The 20,807-nt window shown below is 39.3% G+C and overlaps 1 protein-coding gene across 1 annotated transcript in view; it reads left to right on the top strand.

Moving 5' to 3' along the window:
• ASAP1 (ArfGAP with SH3 domain, ankyrin repeat and PH domain 1) overlaps window positions 1-20,807 on the top strand; it is a 288,493-nt gene that overhangs the window by 109,365 nt on the left and 158,321 nt on the right. The window contains exon 4 of the mRNA XM_026659939.2: window positions 17,666-17,738. Coding sequence (XP_026515724.1) covers window positions 17,666-17,738 — 73 coding nt within the window. The remainder of the gene's footprint in view (window positions 1-17,665; window positions 17,739-20,807) is intronic.

Below are 20,807 nucleotides of genomic sequence, written 5' to 3'. Positions count from 1 at the left end.
CACAGGAAAAGGTTTACTGTTTTAAGCAGGTCTTGACTGGAGGAGGCAACTTTTTGATTAAAACAAATTTCCAGCTAGAAGTGCCACAGAATATAAAGGAAACCAGTAGATTAAAACAAACAATATTAACATGTTTCCAAGTAGACCACCTTTGAGCATGACCATCAGCAGTGGACCTAATTTGTTGTTTTCTAATTTCTCTCATGTTGTTGGGCCAACCCTGGGAACAAGTTAGCTTGTGACTGGTTGAGTAGTATACAGTTTTGTATTGTTTCCCTGGCATTAGCTGCAATAGAAATTTTGGGAATTGCCTATATTAACTCAATCCAGCTTCATTTGTTAGTCTCCTGTCTCATAATGTGTTCCCTCATTAATCTAAAGTTAGATCTAAAAGGTTTCTGAGTGTTTTCTTAAAAACCTCCTGTGATTGGGATTCCACAACCTCTCTTGGAAGCCTTTTCCAGTGCTTAACTATTTTCATAGAAAGATTTTCCTAATATCTAACCTAAATCTCTCTTGCTGCAGATTAAGCTAATTACTTCTTGCCCAACCATATAGGGACATGAAGAACAAATGATTACCATCCTCTTTCTAACCGCCCTTAACATATCTGAAGACTGTTATCAGGTCCCCCCTCAGTCTTTTCTCAAGGCTAAACATGCCCAGTTTTTTTAAGCTTTCCTCGTAGATCAGTTTTCCTAAACCTCTTCTCATTTTTGTTGCTCATCTCTGGACACATCTTCCCTAAAGTGTGGCTCCTCGAATTGGATGAAGTACTCCAGCTGAGGCCTCAGCAGCACCAAGTAGAGTAGGACAACTATTTCCTGTGGCTTACATAGTGCAAGCAACCCCTCCTAGCTTGGTGTCCTCTGCAGAGTTTTATAAGCATGCTCTCCACTCGATTATCCAAGTCAATAATGAAAATATTAATTAGTGTGGGACCTTCTAGACAATGCCCCCCCAGTTTGACAGCAAGCCATGGATAACTACTTTGTGAGTAGTTCTTTCAACCAGTTATCCACCCATTTTATAGTAGTTTAATCTAGACCACATTTCCCTAGTTTGTGTATGAGAATGTCATGTGGGACTGTGTCAAAAGCCTTACTAAAATCAAGATACATCAAGTGTACAGCTTCCACCCATCCATTAGGCCAGTTAACCTGTCAAAAAAGGATATTATGTTGATTTGTCATGATTTGTTCTTGACCACATCCATGTTGGCTATTACTTATAACTGTCTCGGTGCTTACAGTTGGATTTTTATTAATTTGTATCTTTCTAGGTATCAAAGTTAGGCTGACTGGTCTATAGTTCCCCTGTTTCACTTTGTTCCCCTTTTTAAAAATAGGTACTGTGTTTGCCATTATTCAGTCCTCTGGGACCTCATCTGTCCTCCATAAGTTCTCAAAAATAATCACTAACAATTGCGAGATTGCTTCAGCTAGTTCCTTAAGTACCCTAGGGTGAATTTCATCAGACCCTGCTGACTTGAGTAGTCTAACTTATCTAAATATTCTTTAACTTATTCTTTCCCTGTTTAGACTTGTGTTCCTTCCCTCTTGTTGTTAACATTAATTGTGTTTAAGTATCTGGTCACAATATACCTTTTTAGTGATGGCTGAAACAAAACTGCATTAAACACCTCAGCCTTATTGATGTCATCCATTACTAGCTATCCTTCCCTGCATAGGAGAGATCTTACACTTTCCTTCATCTTTCTCTTGCTTCTAATGTATTTATAGAGCCTCTTCTTACTGCCTTTTTTCTCCCTTGTTAGATGTAACTCATTTTGTACCTTAGCCTTTCTGATCTTGTCTCTACATGCTTGTAATATTCTTTTTTACTCCATTTAATATGTGCCATGTTAATTTGATATCATTTTAGTTTTTAATCAAAATATCATGCAGTACCAAGTCAAACGCCTTACAGAAGTCAAAGTATATTACATCAACACAATTACCTTTATCAACCAAACTTGTAATCCCATCAAAAATATATATTTCATGTTAGTTTGACAGGATCTAGTTTCCATATGTAGAGTGGCATTGATTGTATTACCCACCTTTAATTCTTTATTAACTGAGCCCTATGTCAGCCACTCCTTTATCTTGCCTGGGATGGATCAGCGTTGAACTGATAAGTCTGTAATTACCCTGGATCATCCCGTTTACTCTTTTTTTAAATTATTGGCACAACATTACCTTTCTTCCAGTCTTCTGGAACTTCCCCTTTGTTTCCCTTATTGGAAATCAATATAAACTGTCCAGCAATCTCCTCAGACAGCTTTTTTAGAAGCCTTGGATGCAAGTTCTCCAGACTTGCTGATTTTTAAAATGTATAACATTAGTAGCTGCTGTTTAACATTCTCCAGAGATACCAATGGAATGGAAAGAGCATTGCCATCATCAGATAATGAAATGATTAATTTTTTTTTTTCAAAATAGAGAACAGAAATATTTTTGAATTCTTGCCTCCTCTGCATTTTTATTAAGTCTACCATTTCCATCTAGTAATGGACCACCCCCAGCCCCGCCCAGCCTAGTCTCACCAGGCTCCTTGTTCCAAACTACACCATTCCTTCCCCCTCAGTTCAGCAGTGGTCTTCTCAGCACTGCATTAGTCAGGTGGCTCCTATTCTGTGTTGTCTGGGCCCAGCATGGGGTCATTGAAATTACAGGACAGACAGGCTCACTGTTCTCAGTTCAGGTGCCCAGGCATGGTCTTGCCTGGAGCAGCTGTGAGCCTCAATTACTGGGAAAGTACTCTTGAGCCCTCGGAGCCCTGGGGTGAAGCATGAAAGACTGGGTTTGTATTAGGCAGTCTTTGGGGGTGTGGTGAGACAAGGACTTGCTGAGCAAATAGACTGAGACTGGGGTGAGAAAACTGAGGAGTAGGGACTGGGTCTGGCTAGGTGAGGAAAATGGGATTAAGATGAGGAGCCGGGGGTGGGGAAGAGGCAGAACTGGAGCAGGAACAGGCTGGAGGGGATGCCATGGGAGGAGCCATTCTTGGAGGGAATGAGCACAATCTGTGTCCAGTAGTGCATTTTTCCCTCCAGAATCTGTAATGGAACCCAAAATTCTTAGGTCTTACCATTTTGTGCTGTCAGCATATATCTCTAAAACCCAATCGCAAAGAGTCCCATCCCCCTCTCATGCTGTTCCACATAGCAGTAATATTTTGTCATATTGTACCAGTTATCCCATTAGATGAAATAGCAGAGGATGTGTGGTTCGAACCATGTGGTTGTCAATATGATGCCACAGGATTGAATTTGTTTTTGTTTTAAAAAATATCTAGGAAATCACACCAAAAAGCTACTTTGAAAGAACATTATAAAGATTGCAAAGTCAAGTACTCAAACATTAAGAAATGCCAGAATTTGTATGCGACTGTCTTGTGAGTATGGATTATGATAGTCTTTAATTGCATGTTCCCAAAGACATGATGATAATGCATACGCAAAAGAGGGATGAACTGAGGTTGCACAGGCAATCTTGATTCTGGCATTTCCTAACTATTAAATGCTTGACATTGCAACCGTACTCTTCTAATGTAGCTTGTGAGGTCTAGAAAGGAATTTCTCACATATCAGTTTACCCATTGTTCATCCAGTTTAGCTTGGATGCTGTTAAGTATTTCCCCATTGAGTTTGCTCACTATGAAGAAATAGGTTATATTTTTGAGCATAGTAAAGTTTATAATCAATGATAGTGAATGTGAATGTATAACATATTTACATTATTTTATGTGACTTTATTGTACACCGCTACCTCGATATAACGCAGTAAAGCAGTGCTCCGGGGGGTCGGGGCTGCGCATTCCGGTGGATCAAAGCAAGTTCAATATAACACGGTTTCACCTCAACGTGGTAAGATTTTTTGGCTCCTGAGGACAGCGTTATATCGAGGTAGAGGTGTATGTAGTATTTATAGTATATTTTTAACTTGGTATTTACTGGATCATTATCCCAAGATATGAGAGAAGGGGACAGATAGGTAGTGAGGTTTCCAAGTCAGTTTGCTTCATATGTCTGGATGCTCAGACAATGGATGAGTAATTTAATTATACTAATGCTAGGGGGAGGGATAGCTCAGTGGGGGAGGGATAGCTCAGTGGTTTGAGCATTGGTCTGCTAAACCCAGGGTTGTGAGTTCAATCCTTGAGGGGGCCATTTTGGGAACTGGGGTAAAAATCTGGGGATTGGTCCTGCTTTGAGCAGGGGTCGGACTAGATGATCTCCTGAGGTTCCTTCCAACCCTGATATTCTATGATTCTATGTGGCAGGGTGCCATTCCTGGAGTGCACTCAGTTGCCCTGGATGGCCCTAAAGGCACACCATCCTGAGTTCCCTCTTGCTTCTCCCAAATAACTTGCTCGCAGCCTAAAGTAATATTGTGACGTTGCACTCCATAATGTTTTATGGAAATATGCTTGAGTATTGTGACAGACCCAGACCAGTGGGGTACAGGAGTCTGGTAGAGGGCAAATATACTGGTCACTGGATGAGTAGTTTTCTGTTCCCTGAGTGACCAGAGCAGGGGCTGCACTAGAGTAATCAGGAACCTGCTAGAACCAGTTAAGGCAGGCAGGCTAATTAGGACACCTGGGTTTTAAAATGGAGCTCACTTCAGTTTGCAGTGCGAGTGTGAGGAGCTGGGAGCAAGAGGCGCAAGGAGCTGAGAATGAGAGGGTGTGCTGCTGGAGGACTGAGGACTACAAGCATTATCAGACACCAGGAGGAAGGTCCTGTGGTGAGAATAAAGAAGGTGTTTGGAGGAGGCCACGGGGAAGTAGCCTAGGGAGTTGTATCTGTCATGCAGCTGTTACAGGAGGCATTATAGACAGCTGCAGTCCACAGGGCCCTGGGCTGGAACCCGGAGTAGAGGGTGGGCCCGGGTTCCCCCCAAACCTCCCAATTGACCTGGACTGTGGGTTCTTCCAGGGGGAAGGTCTCTGGGCTGTTCCCCAACCCACATGGTGAATCTCTGAGGCAAGAAAATCCGCCAGTAAGCACAGGACCCACCAAGATAGAGGAAGAACTTCATCACAGTATGCTTATGAGAGTAAATATGATGTAACTGGAATATGCTTTATGCAAAAGGTCTCTTGTAAGGTATCATTACAAGCTTATCTACTGAGTGTTTTCATCCTATTTGTATGTATGTATCATTCTTGTATCTGAAGCTAGAAATATTAAGTATAACTCTGAGGTACTACTGTAATTATGTTAAGTGTGGGCCATTAATGATGGTTTAGAATCTTGATGGCTCCCATGGACTAGGACAATTAGTTGTAAATGGCTCTGTTTACTTGCAAGCCTTCCTGTGTTCATGTAAGCCAGCCCAGGAAGAATGGTGGAATCCATCTTAAACCCTGTGCTTTTCCATTTAGAAGGAGGGGTGGGGATCCAGGGAGACAAAGGATTCCTGCCTTGTGCCAAAGCTATATAAGGGGGTGGGGGATGGAAGAGAACAAAGGAGGACCCAGTCATGAGAAAGTCCCTGCTTTTTACCTAAGATGCCTGCTGGAACTAACAAGGACTGTACCAGGGGAAAGGATTGGGCCCAGACTAGGAAGGAGTCTAGTCTGTGAAAGAAGCCTATTGGAACATCTCTGAGGGTGAGATTTACCTGTAAACGGTTTCTTAAATGTATTAGGCTTAGACTTACGTGTTTTGTTTTATTTTGCTTGGTAACTTACTTTGTTCTGTCTGTTATTACTTGAAACCACTTAAATCCTACTTTTTATACTTAATAAAATCACTTTTGTTTATTAATTAACCCAGAGTAAGTGATTAATATCTGGGGGAGCAAACAGCTGTGTCTATCTCTCTGTCAGTGTTATAGAGGGCGGACAATTTATGAGTTTACTCTGTATAAGCCTTATACAGAGTAAAACGGATTTATTTGGGGTTTGGATCCCATTGGGAGCTGGGTGTGTGGGTGCTGGAGGCAGGTGACCTGCTGAGCAGTTTTTGGTTAAAGTCTGCAGCTTTGGTGGTGTGGACCAGACCTGGGTCTGTATTGCAGCAGACTAGCAACAAGGCAAGGTTCTGGAGTCCCAAGCTGGCAGGGAAAACGGGCTCAGAGGTAAATTCAGTACGTCAGGTGACAGTCCCAAGGGGGTCTCTGTGACTGAATCCGTCACAAATATAATCTACAGTTTCCTTTGTCCCCTTTGGCCCCAACGTTCTCCCTGGTTATGTGATTCCACAGCCCTCCTTCCTGGGTCTGTACAATGGTTCAAGCCAACTTCCCAAGCCTACCAGTGGCCAGGTTGTAGCCCTTTCTCTCCATGTCACCAGCAGTTGGGTTTTATCCCATTCAGGAGCTAACTCCCTGATTGCCAGCTGGTCCCCATTTGCAGGCTTGTCTGCTGCTCCCATAAACACCTGTTCCTTAAAGGGGCCATGTCATGAAATGAAGTGGCCCAGAGCCCCCTTACTCTTGAAAGGGGCCAGACCACTCTGTTACACAGTACATTGCAGTCTTCTCTTTTCAAATATAATGCTATTCCAGTGGAATCTGAGACAGTATAACGGAGTACAGCACAAAGGCTGTAGAAAGTCTGTATCACAAAGAAAATTTCTTTATTTCAGATTAGAATTGTGTGTACTGTTCCTTCACTAGTTCCCCCAGCATTCATACTCCTTTCTTACTATTTATATCCATCCACTATCCACTTAATAACTCATTAAACTGCTCAGCTGCAGTTGCTTTGTACCTATACCACTGTAGCTTTTAACCCTTTGCTATATATCCATTAATACACTGATTCATGAAGACTACGAAAATGATACACCTCTACCCAGATATATCGCTGTCCTTGGGAGCCAAAAAATCTTACCTTGTTATAGGTGAAACCGCGTTATATCGAACTTGCTTTGATCCACCAGAGTGCGCAGCCCCGCCCCCCTGGAGCACTGCTTTACCGCATTATATCCGAATTCGTGTTATATCGGGGTAGAGGTGTAATCATGCTAACCAAAATTTGAGATGACAAAAAAAGGCAAAGAACTTTGCCTTTATTCTTGTGGACTCCATGGTTCCTAAATTGAATGACATACTTTAGGTTCTAAAGCATCGTAAGTGAGCATGTTGCTTTGCAAACAGAAGCAAAGTCAAGGTCCCTGCACAAAGAGACTTATAATTTAGTTTAGACTAAGGCATGATTGAAAGGACCACAGATGTGCAAAATTTTGAGGACAATGGTAATAAGGTGGATACATCCCTTTGAACTGCAGTTTTTCATGTTTGAAAGGTTAAAGGCTGATTTGTATTGTATAGTTTTTCTTGCTTTTATTTTTTGTGATGAAATTTAAAACATAAATAATTGTTTTGTGTTTTGAGATCTGGAAAAGTCAGAAGCGGGGGGAAACCTAGAAGCTTCATTCTCGTTGCCACATGTTAAGGCACTGAAGTCTTTGGGAATGGTTTTTGAAAAATCTCGTATGGAAAAAAGAATCCTTCCTCATACTTAAACATGAAAGCAAAGTAAGAAGTCTTGAGTGTCACTTGAAAAGATATTAGAAATATTATAGTGAGTATACAAAGAGAGAGGAGTATTCCAAGTAGTGGCTCCTTGACAGAAATGGCCTTACCTTCTTGTCCTTTCCAGGTTATTCAATATCTTGGAAAGCACATTAGGTACAATCTGATATCAGATGTCATGTCATATACAGCACACTAAAACAATATTTCCTTTAATTTTGCTTTATAAGGATGCCATTGAAGTCAATGGCAGTATTCCATTGACTTCATGGGTGCTGGATCAAGAGCATATCAATTTGGAGACAGCACTTTTTTTTTCTTAATCAAGTATCAGGGTTTATTTCCTCCACGCTGTATAAAGCATTGGACCTTGGCAAGTGATTTAGGATTTTTTGCCAGTTTGAGTGGAGTTTGTAACCCATCAGCAGCTCCCCTCAGTCCACTCCTTATCTCCTTCCCAAGTGTATGGTGTGGGCTGCCTTATTTCTGCAGAGACTACTTAAGACTAGAGTCATGCTCCCTCTCACTGGCTAAAGGCTCCACTAAGGCCTCACTCACACCCATGTCTTCAGTCTTTAAACATTCCTCCAGCCAAAACTGACCTCTTACACAGCCAACACAGATGGGGCCAAACCTAGGCAATATGTAGCAATTGTGTTTGGATAGTTGGGGGAAGGAAATGGCAAAATGGTGGAATTTTCAAAAGTACCTAGGTGACTTAGGAGCACAAGTCCCATGGAAAGTCACTGGGATTGTGTTCTGAAATTTCTTAGGAGCTTTTGAAAATGTCACTGAAACTAATTCAGTATAAAGATCTGATTCAGTTTTTGTTCGTCTTTCATTGTAGTGAGAAGCTGTGATATTAGTAACACCCATGGGAAATTTTGAACAGTAGATGAGTCATTTTAAGATTTACAGATTCTCAGCATACTGTCTTTGTTTGTTTTCTCTTCACTAGAAATACTTCAGTATCTAAACTTATCTAATATTGGACCCATCATAACTACAGTTTTTTTTTTCTTTTAAAATTGTTTGTAGTTGGGTAACATGCTTAACTCTACATACAGTAACTACATTTTGAGTTTTTGGAGGCAGACGGAGCGCATGATGGAGAAATCTACAGCGGCACCTTGGCAAAGACTTTCAAAAGTGATTGGTAATTTTGGAAGACTCAATTTTTGAGTGCCCAACTTGAGACATTTTAGAGGGGCCTGATTTTTTTTTTTTCAGAGGCTGGTTGTCAGTACTTTCTGAAAATCAGGCTTTTATAAGGTGTCCGGTTGGGTAATCAAAATGAGTCTTTTCAGAAAATCTTGGCCACTGGTGTCTCTTCTGTTGTATAGCTCCAAGCATGATGAGAGCTGTATCATGTAGGTTTTAATTAGTTTTTAATTTTTTGGTTACTACATAACCTTTAGGGAAAATTTTAGTTTTCATGCTGCTTAATGTCTGCCTCTTTCTTTTGCCAACATTTACTTTCCACTCATATGTTTCTAGTTGAACAGAAGCAAAAATATAGCTGTTTTCATTTCTCCTTGCATCAGTATTTTTGATAACAGAGAATGTGTGCTTTGGAATGTTGCACAAAAATGATAGTTTTTCCCCCTTATGCTAAATGTTGTTGTTGCTCCAGTACGCCACCAAACAAGCACAGTCTCACTTCTTGGATGTTCGTTTAACCATTCTTGAACAGTGCAGAGAACACCCTGGTGAGTCACTCTAATGTCCTGGGACCAACAAAGCTACAACAAAACTACATGTAAGTGAATGTGCATATTTAGCATAAGATGTGTGAAAGTACAGTACTTGTCTACCACAGTATTGTCACTATTTGGTTTAAGTTATACCTGCGTTATTTGTGGGGAAGAGGTGGCAAGATGTCATAATCCTTTGAAATTAATGATTGACTGCCTCTTAGCTAAAACCAGTCTCTTCAGGTCAACTGATTCTTCTTGGCAGGCAGTCTTCTTTCTCCATTAATGAGCCAACTATATCTTTCTTTGGCTACATTTACACTGTTGTTTTTTTCAGCTATAAGAATAATATTTTCTATGCATCAGCAGTAGAATGAGAAATTCCAGTTTTGTTTATGAGTGGACAGTGACTTTGAATTAGGTGGTGCATCTTGGTATCAGAAGGAGAGAATATTGTGGAACATGTCACAAGGTGTTTGCAGTACTGTATTTTGCATTAGCAATTATGTTAATTGTTTTTGAACAGCTATTTGATTTATGTATTTTTATTGGAACTCCAAGATGTGTGTATGGGGTTTTACTGCTGTGCTCACTGTGTAGTATATTGCAGCGATTTTAAAACAGTGATTTTAAAAATGAAACCGTCCAGTTCCTACAAAAGGTGACAGCTGTTTACTTTCAATTTTGTGCAACATCTAGGGGATGGGCAACTGGTGCCCCCCGGGGCTATATCCAGCCTGCCAAATCATTTTATTTGGCTGGCCACATCTCAGCTCAGGGCAAGCAATTTGTCAGCCTCAGGGCCATGAGGGGATGGGGCATTGCATGGGGAGGGCTCTGTGGACGTGTATGTGACATTGCGGTGAGAGCCAACGGAGGGAATCAGCAGGGAGTGACCCATGTGATTATAACCTTGCTTGCCAAAGCGTTATTGCCAAGATTTTCAAAAATGGGTGCCTAAAGTTAGGTTCCTGAATGCATCATTACAAACCTAAATCAGTAACCCGATTTTTAAAAACCCTGGACTCCTTTAGTCAGCTCAAGAGCATGAGTACCAATCTGAGGGCAGACTGTTAAGAAGGAGGGCACAAACCCCAAACTGGTTGTGAATTCTATACTTAGATTTCACCAACCAAGTGTCAACTGTGAACTCCTCAAGCACTATACTAGCCTTAACATGAAGTCACAGACAGTCCTCTTGGGTACTCCAGTCTATCTTACCATCTAGGCAAGCTTGCCTTTGTGGTAGCTGGGTTCCTTACACCAAAAATCACAACAGTATTTAGGTTACTCCCAATGCCAAAGGTCTGGTCACTTACCCCAGGTCAACAGCACTTTAGATCTTACAAGACAACGCTAATAGGCAATCCTATAATAAATTAACTAATCAAAGAATTATTAACTAAGAAGAAATTAGTTATTTACAAGGGTAAAGCAAGTAAGCAGACACAGACAAATAAGTTAGTCTTAGGTACCAAAAGGTACTCCAAAAAGTGACAAGGAACACCATTCCACTGTAACATTTGCTGCAAGCACTGCATTGGAGTTGGTTGATAGGAAGGGGGAAGTAATGGCATTAGAAACGTTTGAATACCAGGAAGTGAAGACTTTAGGGAGATGCATTCTCTGTTTGCAATGTGGGGGCTGGAAACGCAGTGAATGGTTCAGGGCCGCACTCTGAGGCCACCAAAAATTTGTTGTGAGAACCCCTGATCTAGGCTCATTAGGTGTTGTTAAATGCCAGAAAGGTAAATTTCAAAGCTACAGGATGAGCTTACTTGCACTGGCAACCAATTTGCTTATGACGGACTGGAGCTCATTAATATCATGATGAAAGGTGTCTTCAGTGATGACTAACTATAACTAAAGGTATCAGTTGAATGGATATTCGGGGTCATGACTTGTATTATTCAAGGCTCCATCAGTCTATAAGCTCCAATCAAGAATAGACTAAAGTTGTGCTCAAATACAAAGAAGAGAGAATGAAGATGGCAGGGACTATTACAGAATCACTGACAGGTCATTGTTTGCTCATCTCCTGGTTGTGTCCTGATCTCAGCATGATACTGATTTACATGAGACTTTGGGAAAGTACAAGTTCTCCATGGTACCACAATTGATGTTTGAATGAGAGGGAACAGTGTGTATGTTCTGGGTAAAAAGCATACTAATGCACAACTTGCACGCTCTTCCTAAGCCAGCATCTACTGACAATGTGACTGGTACCTTATGCCAGCACAGGTCTCTCGGTGTAGCAATTGTAGATGGTATGACTGAGGTACAAGCTCTTGACAAACCAGAAACTGTTAACATCTGCTGAGATTTGACTGACACTTCATTATGAGGCTACAGAGAGAATACTGGACCAATAATGAAGTTCACACATGTATGTAGATGAATCAATTAAAAACATTACCAGAAAGAAAAGATTCCATGGTATTGCATGTGTGCAATATTTTGACTCTGTGAACATCTGCAACATTGCAATGAAGAAGCAACTGTCTCATACTCACATGAAGGGCAAGTTCACTGCATACCTTGCAGGAAAAATGCTCCAGTATGCGAAGAATTACTCAAAAAAATTATTTATCGCATGGCATAATGAATCTGGTGCTTTACACTGTTCAGTGGATTTCCTTGTAGTTCCCATGAGAAGGCTGACACTAAAATTACCTTGTATGCTATCAATGCCACAGAGAGAGGTACTGCTAAACTCTGTATTTTTGCACAAGACACATATAGTGCTGTATGTGAGATGCTATCCAATACTTCTGCACAATTCTGTTTTTGTGCCTGCTGTTGGTGAACAGAATCACAGTATATCCCTCAGAAATGTGTTCCTGTCACTCGGAACATTAAGAGCCAGTGCGTTACCAAGTTGCATGTCCTTTCAGTATGTGACATTACTGGAAGGTTGACTGAAAATACTAATTTATCTTACTGGAAGGCATTCGATTCAGCATCCAGAGACTCTCTCCTTGCTCTGAAGATGTTAGGAATGGCTGAGAAAATCACTGATGAGTTTATAAATGCACTGGAGGCATTCATATGCTGAGTTTGCCATTTGAAGACTGTCTTTGATACTTGTAGAGCTACACTGGGGGGATGATTTCTGAGAAGCAGACAGAAGAATTGCCACTGACAAGGGGTATATTTATACCTGCTATCTAGAGGGCAAATTATCAAATAATGGAATGGCTCCAGGATAATTGAGGGTGTCCAAAACTACCCTCACCAATTGGGCACTGGTAGGTCTTGGAGGAGAGACTGATCACACTAGTTATATCTGAAATACCATGCATTCCTGAATCAATCCTTCTCCAAATCAAATGCTCATGTGCAATGACCAAATGTTCAGAACCCTCCAGATGTTTGGCCTGCAGCCTTCTTTGCACAGAGATGTTAAGGCTAACTTCCCTAGCATTACCAAAGATGAGTGTCTTTTATGTATGCAGTGTTAAAGTATAATTGAAAAAATGTTGATTTTTAAACATTTTCTCAAATATATATCTATATACTGTACTAGGTTTTTTTAATGTTTGACACCATTGTGTTTGCGGCAGAAAGAGCTTTCAAATTATACTCATCTTGACCCATTCCTGATGATGTTGTGTTATCAACATTTCCAGCAACTGGTCCTGGAGCTGGGGTGGGGTGAGTCCCCCCTGTGATGCCACAGAGGAGAACACCATTGAAATTATCATTCTGTAGATTTTTACAAATCAAGTGACATCTCCTTTACCTTTCTATCACTAACTTGCCCACAAAATGAGATTTTAGCACATTATACTTTCTAGTGCGCTTTAACATAAATGCTCTTACTACATTAAAGTGCACTAGGGACAAACACACAAATTACTAAACCATGGGGTTCAGTAACATGGAGAAAAAGGTTAAGTTCACATGTAAGTCATTTTTATACATATATAATGACATATAATAAAAATTAAAGTAGATCCTATTTAGGCAAGAATTTTGGGAAGTACCTGAAAAAAAAATCTTCTCATTCAGTATCAGTATTCCCCCCCTGATTTTTGGATATCCCCATAGAACATGAAAATTGCTAATAAAATAAACCCTGGAAAATGAAATTAATAAACCCCCCAAAATAGAAGCCTTGTGTACATTTTATAATTAGCAGGGCACAGGGGTTTTATTGCAAAGGGTATTGTAGTAGTGAGCTGTGTATATGAGAGCAGTCTAAACATTTATCTGCATGCACTCCAGGTAAAGTGAGTGTGGTCTGGATCAGGTGTATCTGTACTGAATGGTGGAGGCAGTAGGTAGTTCTGCTTTGTACAAGGGTATTTGTGACATCTATGGATTACTTTGAGGGTTATGACAGCTTCAGGGTGCAGTCTGCATCTTTTCTGTGCAGAATTGCATAGGTTGCATGAACAGCCTTAACTGTGCATTTCCTTGTTTTCAGTAGTTCTATATTTGCTCAACTCAGCATTCTGCAAAGGGGTGACATATCACCAAGCAATCTAAATCTTAACATAGTTTTTTGCCATAGGATTAATAATAATCTGTAGTAAAAGGTGCTTGGTTTACATCATCTTTCCTCATTTAATGGGACCAATTGCTTTTCTCACAGCTCTGATTATTTGTGATGTCAGTACTCCGGCAGTGTTCTCCTGAAAGACAACAAAAGTGATCTCACACAGGATAGTGGCTTAAAAAAAAGGGAGCAGTAGAGATCATTTGTCCTTCAGAAGAATCCATATCAGTTAGTGTAAAATGTATCCACTTGCTAAAGTGCTATGCACATATAAAATTCAGGTGGACCCTGAAAGATAGAAGTTTTGCATGGAAAAAATTTATTATAATGTACCAAATTAACATTGGTTAATCCACAGAAGCAGTGTACCAATGACACTTGTTTTAGTTCAATTAATACATTATTTCTCCTAAGAGAAGGTCTTAAATATCTGTCAAAGAGATTGAGATGCCATTTTCAAGATCTAGATGTAGTTTTAATATTTCTATTAGTTCAGTTGCAGTTAATTACTGTGTTTGCCTGTAATTATTATTTTATTATGAGTTTAAATGCGTTTTAGATGAAAGAGTAAAACTGTTTGTGGGAGCTTCTGTTGGTTTGAACTTTAGTTCCGGAGTACTAAATTATAGACTTATAAATGTAATCTTCATGATTATAATGTTTTCTATTTGACCTCCTACGGTAGTTCTTTAAATACAACAATCTACACATTTTTACACACTCATTTCAAAACCATTCAAAATGCCATAAAATTACTAATCTCCAATTATGGCAATAAAGCTTTTATGAATCTACCCATGTGAAGCTCTTGTTGGAATTTTATATTTCTGAACTTCCTATTTTATAGAATAAAAATATTTTAATACTGTAATTTTTACCTGTAAAATAGCTATTCTAAATAAATCTGCTTGGAATATTTAAAAAAAAATATATATGCACACACGTACTTTGGACTAGTAGGGGAATATAAAGATGCTCCTTTCCATTTGAACCCCTTCCAAAGACAATACTTCCAAGTTTCAAATTAATTTTTATTTGTATGCAACATAATTGCACTCTGCTATTTATAACAACTTCCTTGGAAGCAAAATATAGTGTAATAAAGTATTAACACATCAAATGTAAGAGTTTAACATATTTGGGGACAAAAGGGCCTCTGTTTTGAAATTATTAAATGGAGGAAGGTATGATAATTGTTGTCGTAACACCCAGAAACCTCAGTTAGAATTGGGGTCCCATTGTGTAAAGCATTGTACAAACATTCTGCCCTGAATTGATATATATGGTATATTTTAAACTAGACAGGATTTGTTCAAATAGAGATACTTTAAAGTATAAATGTACAAAACTGACCCATGTTGTCAGTCTGATTAAGCTCATAAGCTCCTTGAGGCCAGAGATGTCATCCTCTATATGTTGCTGTGCTCAGTGATGACACTCCATAAATAATGCAAACCTACCCCAATGAATGAATTTTGTCTAGTTTTCTAATTAGGTTTCACTCTGAAGGTCAAATTTTCTTTTATCTATTTCCAAATTAAACTTTGAATTTCTTCCTGAGTGTCTTGTTTGGTTCAGCATTATCAGATTTCTTCACAAGCTTTATCACCGAAACATCTTCTAATTGACACATCAACAGTTGTATTTTGCACCAAAAAAAAAAAAAAATTCTAATGCTGAAATTCCAAATCTAAACTAAAAAGTGGCTAAATAAGTGAAGAATTACACTATCTTTTCTGAGTAGCCCTCATCATCCTAGTTGACATTGACTAGAACTTCACTAGACATTCAAGATAAGTACTTGCTGAGGTGGTTTGCTGTATGGAATGGTAATACAGTTTTGGTTGCCATTGGGGAGGCAGCAAAGGTCAGCTACTACACACCTTGTACCACCATAAGATCTTCCAAGAACAACGATAAAACATTCTTAGTGTTGGTATTTGTCAGTTTTACAATTTTAAATATTTTTAGTTTCCATCCTAGTGTAAGGCATGATAAGATAAAATATTCCTCGCTGTAACTAAAGACAAAAATTATGTCTATGTAAAATTGTATTTTATTGTTCTGATAGAATTGAAATGAAAAAAAAAAGTATAAAAAGAGATCGTATTGCCAATTTTGTGGTTTTGAACTTGTCAAAAATTAACTGTATTTGAAATGCAAATAAGTTATCGTTCAATCGAGTACATAATGTGCTCTGAATTGGATATTAATCCATAAAATATTGTTATATATTATCTTTTACTATTGTTATTATATATCTTTGAACTATAACTATTTTGCTTTGTCAGAATTGAGCCACTTAAATTTTAGGTAACAATCCGAATCCAAGTGCATTGCCAAAATGCAGGGTATTAACTGAACATTTATTAATGTAAACCTAACACGGTAGTAATTGATATTAAGTTGTTCCTGTGACGCTGCACTCTATATAATTTTATGAAAATATGCTGATGAGTGTGAATATAATGTAACTAAAATATGCTTCATGCAAAAGGTCTCTTGTAAGGTATCATTACAAAGCTTATAATCTACTGAGTGTGGTCATCCTATTTGCATAAATGTATCACTCTTGTATCTGAAACTAGAAATATGAAATATAACTCTGAGGTCCTATTGTAATTATGCAAATTGTGGGCCATTAATGGTGGTTTGGAATCTTAATGGCTCCCATTAACCAGGACAGTTGTCTGTAGATGGCTCTGTTTTACTTGTAAGTCTTCCTGTATACGTGTGTGCTGGCAAGTGGGTAATGAAGTCTTAGTGACATGTGATCGTGTCACCTGAACTGGAATCCGTCTTTAACCTGGTGCTTTTCCATTGAGAAGGAGGAGTGGGAACCCAGAGAGGGGGTTTCTGTGGTCCAACCCGTCACAGTTCCCTTTGTCTTGAGTGGTCCAAAATAATCAATTTAAAGTTGTGAATCTATTCTCTTAGTTATGAACGATGAGTTATGTTAGCAAACATATGTAGTAAAGTGCTTAGTGTGCCCAATACCTAAATTTACAAGGGAATGAGCCTTGACTGTCTTTAGAAGCTCTAGTGCGACTTTAAAATTTCTTACTCCACAAACTAGCCTGGCTTTTTATTTCTTTGACTTTATTTTAATTTGGAGCTTTCACAGAAAAGTTTTCTGAAGGTATATTAACTTGTTTCATCCTTTTCAATAGGTTGTGAATGGATTCATGAGAAGTTTTGAGGTTAAAACAATTGGGCCAGGAGTTTAGTCAAAAAAATTGACTAATGTTTACCTTGAAAGTATTGCAGTCTAGAGAGGCTTCTGTGTTCTAAATCTAGGGACCAAACCTGAGAACAATTATTTACTTGAATAATAATACTCTTATGCGTTGTTCCACTTAAATAATGGACTTGTGTGTGTTTACAAAATCAGGTTCTTAGTTTTGTTTTGTTTTTTCTTTAAATGTATCACTCTGTATCCAATTTATTTTTAAGAGGAACACAGTCAGCCTGAAAAGTCAGAATTGTATCTAAAAATGTTGTACCTAATATCACAACAGCTAACTTCAAAAATTACTGAATGAGAATTTCACTGTTTCCTCTGAATAGTCAGTTTTGTTTGTGTGAGTAATAGTGAAATGACTAAAACCATAGAAATTGGCAGGGAACTCAGGCAGCTGTAATACCTACATGACTTTTAATTTACTTTTTTTTAATTGACTATCTTTCAAGTTGACAGAGTTCTTTTACAAAGCTTTAATCAACTTATAGCTGTCCTTTAGTTCTCTCACAATCATTCAGCTCTCCAGGATAAATTTCCCTTCAGAGATGTTTAGTTCAGCTCTTTAATTGACTTGAAGGGGTTGAGTGACCTAAGACCTTCCCAGAGGGCTGGGCACAGTACATCTGTAGTGCTTCCAGACCCTGAAATTATTCATATGTACTAAGAAATATTATGAAATTGGATGATGCTATTCAATAACAAGCTGTCTTTTTTGACAGTCTCTCTTTTATTACAGGCATTGGATCAAGACAGAACTGCACTACAGAAAGTGAAAAAGTCTGTAAAAGCAATATATAATTCTGGGCAAGGTAAGTGTTTTTGGTCTTACGTGAGAATCTAAACCATTGTATTAAATAATGTTTACAAAGTTTGCTTTGCTGTTCGTTGCATATTAAGCTTAAAGAGTAGGTGATGCCTGCCTCTTCCACAATACAAGTTGCTGAGAGTACACCTCTGCCCCCCTGACACCTCATTGGAAACCGTGTATTTCAAGGATGTCATCCTGATTCCCCCCCCCCCCCCCAAGCTCCCTATTGAACTGATCCTGCCTTCCTGGGTGGGGGGAGGAGAGAGAAAGAGACTTTTTCTCATTCTGTGCTACCATGACATCTCACAACAAGTATATTCCACTGGAACAGCAAAACTGTTGACCAGAAGAGACCTGTTACAGCAGGAGACTGAACCCTGGATCAAGATTATTACCACATGAAATGAGAACGACCATTAACTTCCTCACCATCAGAACTAAAATGCAAAACCTACCCTTTTGCCCAAGCTTCACAACATTAGTAACCTTACACCATCGCTCTCTCTCCTATATTAAATAATAATGTACAGAAAATGAAAACACTGTGCGTCTTGTCAGCAGCGGGAGGAGGGAGGGGAGATTTGCCATTTTTTGCCCCTTAAAGGAACTTGGATACAGTGATAATGGGCACCAATATAAGAACCTGGATGAATGGCTAGAATGCAAATATGTCATGAAATTTTGTCCCTTTTGAAGTCTGTACTTTACAAAATCTCCATTAATGAATTTTATTATTCATAGATTCATAGATTCTAGGACTGGAAGGGACCTCGAGAGACCATCGAGTCCAGTCCCCTGCCCTCATGGCAGGACCAAATACTGTCTAGACCATCCCTGATAGACATTTATCTAACCTACTCTTAAATATCTCCAGAGATAGAGATTCCACAACCTCCCTAGGCAATTTATTCCAGTGTTTAACCACCCTGACATTTAGGAACTTTTTCCTAATGTCCAACCTAAACCTCCCTTGCTGCAGTTTAAGCCCATTGCTTCTTGTACTATCCTTAGAAGCTAAGATGAACAAGTTTTCTCCCTCCTCCTTATGACACCCTTTTAGATACCTGAAAACTGCTATCATGTCCCCTCTCAGTCTTCTCTTTTCCAAACTAAACAAATCCAATTCTTTCAGCCTTCCTTCATAGGTCATGTTCTCTAGACCTTTAATCATTCTTGTTGCTCTTCTCTGGACCCTCTCCAATTTCTCCACATCTTTCTTGAAATGCGGTGCCCAGAAATGGACACACTACTCCAGTTGAGGCCTAAAACCAGCGCAGAGTAGAGCGGAAGAATGACTTCTCGTGTCTTGCTCACAACACACCTGTTAATGCATCCCAGAATCATGTTTGCTTTTTTTGCAACAGCATCACACTGTTGACTCATATTTAGCCTGTGGTCCACTATAACCCCTAGATCCCTTTCTGCCGTACTCCTTCCTAGACAGTCTCTTCCCATTCTGTATGTTGAAACTGATTGTTCCTTCCTAAGTGGAGCACTTTGCATTTGTCTTTATTAAACTTCATCCTGTTTACCTCAGACTATTTCTTCAATTTGTCCAGATCATTTTGAATTATGACCCTATCCTCCAAAGCAGTTGCAATCCCTCCCAGTTTGGTATCATCCGCAAACTTAATAAGCGTACTTTCTATGCCAATATCTAAGTCATTGATGAAGATATTGAACAGAGCCAGTCCCAAAACAGACCTCTGCGGAACCCCACTCGTTATACCTTTCCAGCAGGATTGGGAACCATTAATAACTACTCTCTGAGTACGGTTATCCAGCCAGTTATGCACCCACCTTATAGTAGCCCCATCTAAGTTGTATTTGTCTAGGTTATTGATAAGAATATCATGCGAGACCGTATCAAATACCTTACTAAAGTCTAGGTATACCAAATCCACCGCTTCTCCCTTATCCACAAGACTTGTTATCCTATCAAAGAAAGCTGTCAGATTGGTTTGACATGATTTGTTCTTTACAAATCCATGCTGGCTATTCCCTATCACCTTACCACCTTCCAAGTGTTTGCAGATGATTTCCTTAATTACTTGTTCCATTATCTTCCCTGGCACAGAAGTTAAACTAACTGGTCTGTAGTTTCCTGGATTGTTTTTATTTCCCTTTTTATAGATGGGCACTATATTTGCCCTTTTCCAGTCTTCTGGAATCTCTCCTGTCTCCCATGATTTTCCAAAGATAATAGCTAGAGGCTCAGATACCTCCTCTATTAGCTCCTTGAGTATTCTAGGATGCATTTCATCAGGCCCTGGTGACTTGCAGGCATCTAACTTTTCTAAGTGATTTTTAATTTGTTCTTTTTTTATTTTATCTTCTAAACCTACCCCCTTCCCATTAGCATTCACTATGTTAGGCATTCCTTCAGACTTCTTGGTGAAGACCGAAACAAAGAAGTCATTAAGCATCTCTGCCATTTCCAAGTTTCCTGTTACTGTTTCTCCCTCCTCACTGAGCAGTGGGCCTACCCTGTCCTTGGTCTTTCTCTTGCTTCTAATGTATTGATAAAAAGTCGTCTTGTTTCTCTTCATTCCTGTAGCTAGTTTGAGCTCATTTTGTGCCTTTGCCTTTCTAATCTTGCCCCTGCATTTCTGTGTTTTGCCTATATTCCTCCTTTGTAATTTGTCCTAGTTTCATTTTTTATATGACTCCTTTTTATTTTTTAGATCATGCAAGATCTCGTGGTTAAGTCAAGGTGGTCTTTTGCCACATTTTCTATCTTTCCTACCCAGCCGAATAGCTTGCTTTTGGGCCCTTAATAGTGTCCCTTTGAAAAACTGCCAACTCTCCTCAGTTGTTTTTCCCCTCAGTCTTGATTCCCGTGGGACCTTACCTATCAGGTCTCTGAGCTTACCAAAATCCGCCTTCCTGAAATCCATTGTCTCTATTTTGCAGTTAGTTATATTATTGTTTTGCCTGTAATGATATATGAACAGTGACATTCAGGGGAGTCGAGTATCAGGGGGAAGCCGTGTTAGTCTGTATCCACATTTTTATTCAGGGGAGTCTAGATCTCTGTAGCGATGCAGGACTCACCAGCACAGCGCTGCCT

The sequence above is a fragment of the Terrapene carolina genome, unplaced genomic scaffold, assembly GCF_002925995.2.
Source record: "Terrapene carolina triunguis isolate 2854851 unplaced genomic scaffold, T_m_triunguis-2.0 Scaffold58, whole genome shotgun sequence".
NCBI classification, from domain to species: domain Eukaryota; kingdom Metazoa; phylum Chordata; order Testudines; family Emydidae; genus Terrapene; species Terrapene triunguis.
Note: the sequence above shows the minus strand (reverse complement) of the source record. Positions and strands in the feature narration are given on the sequence as shown.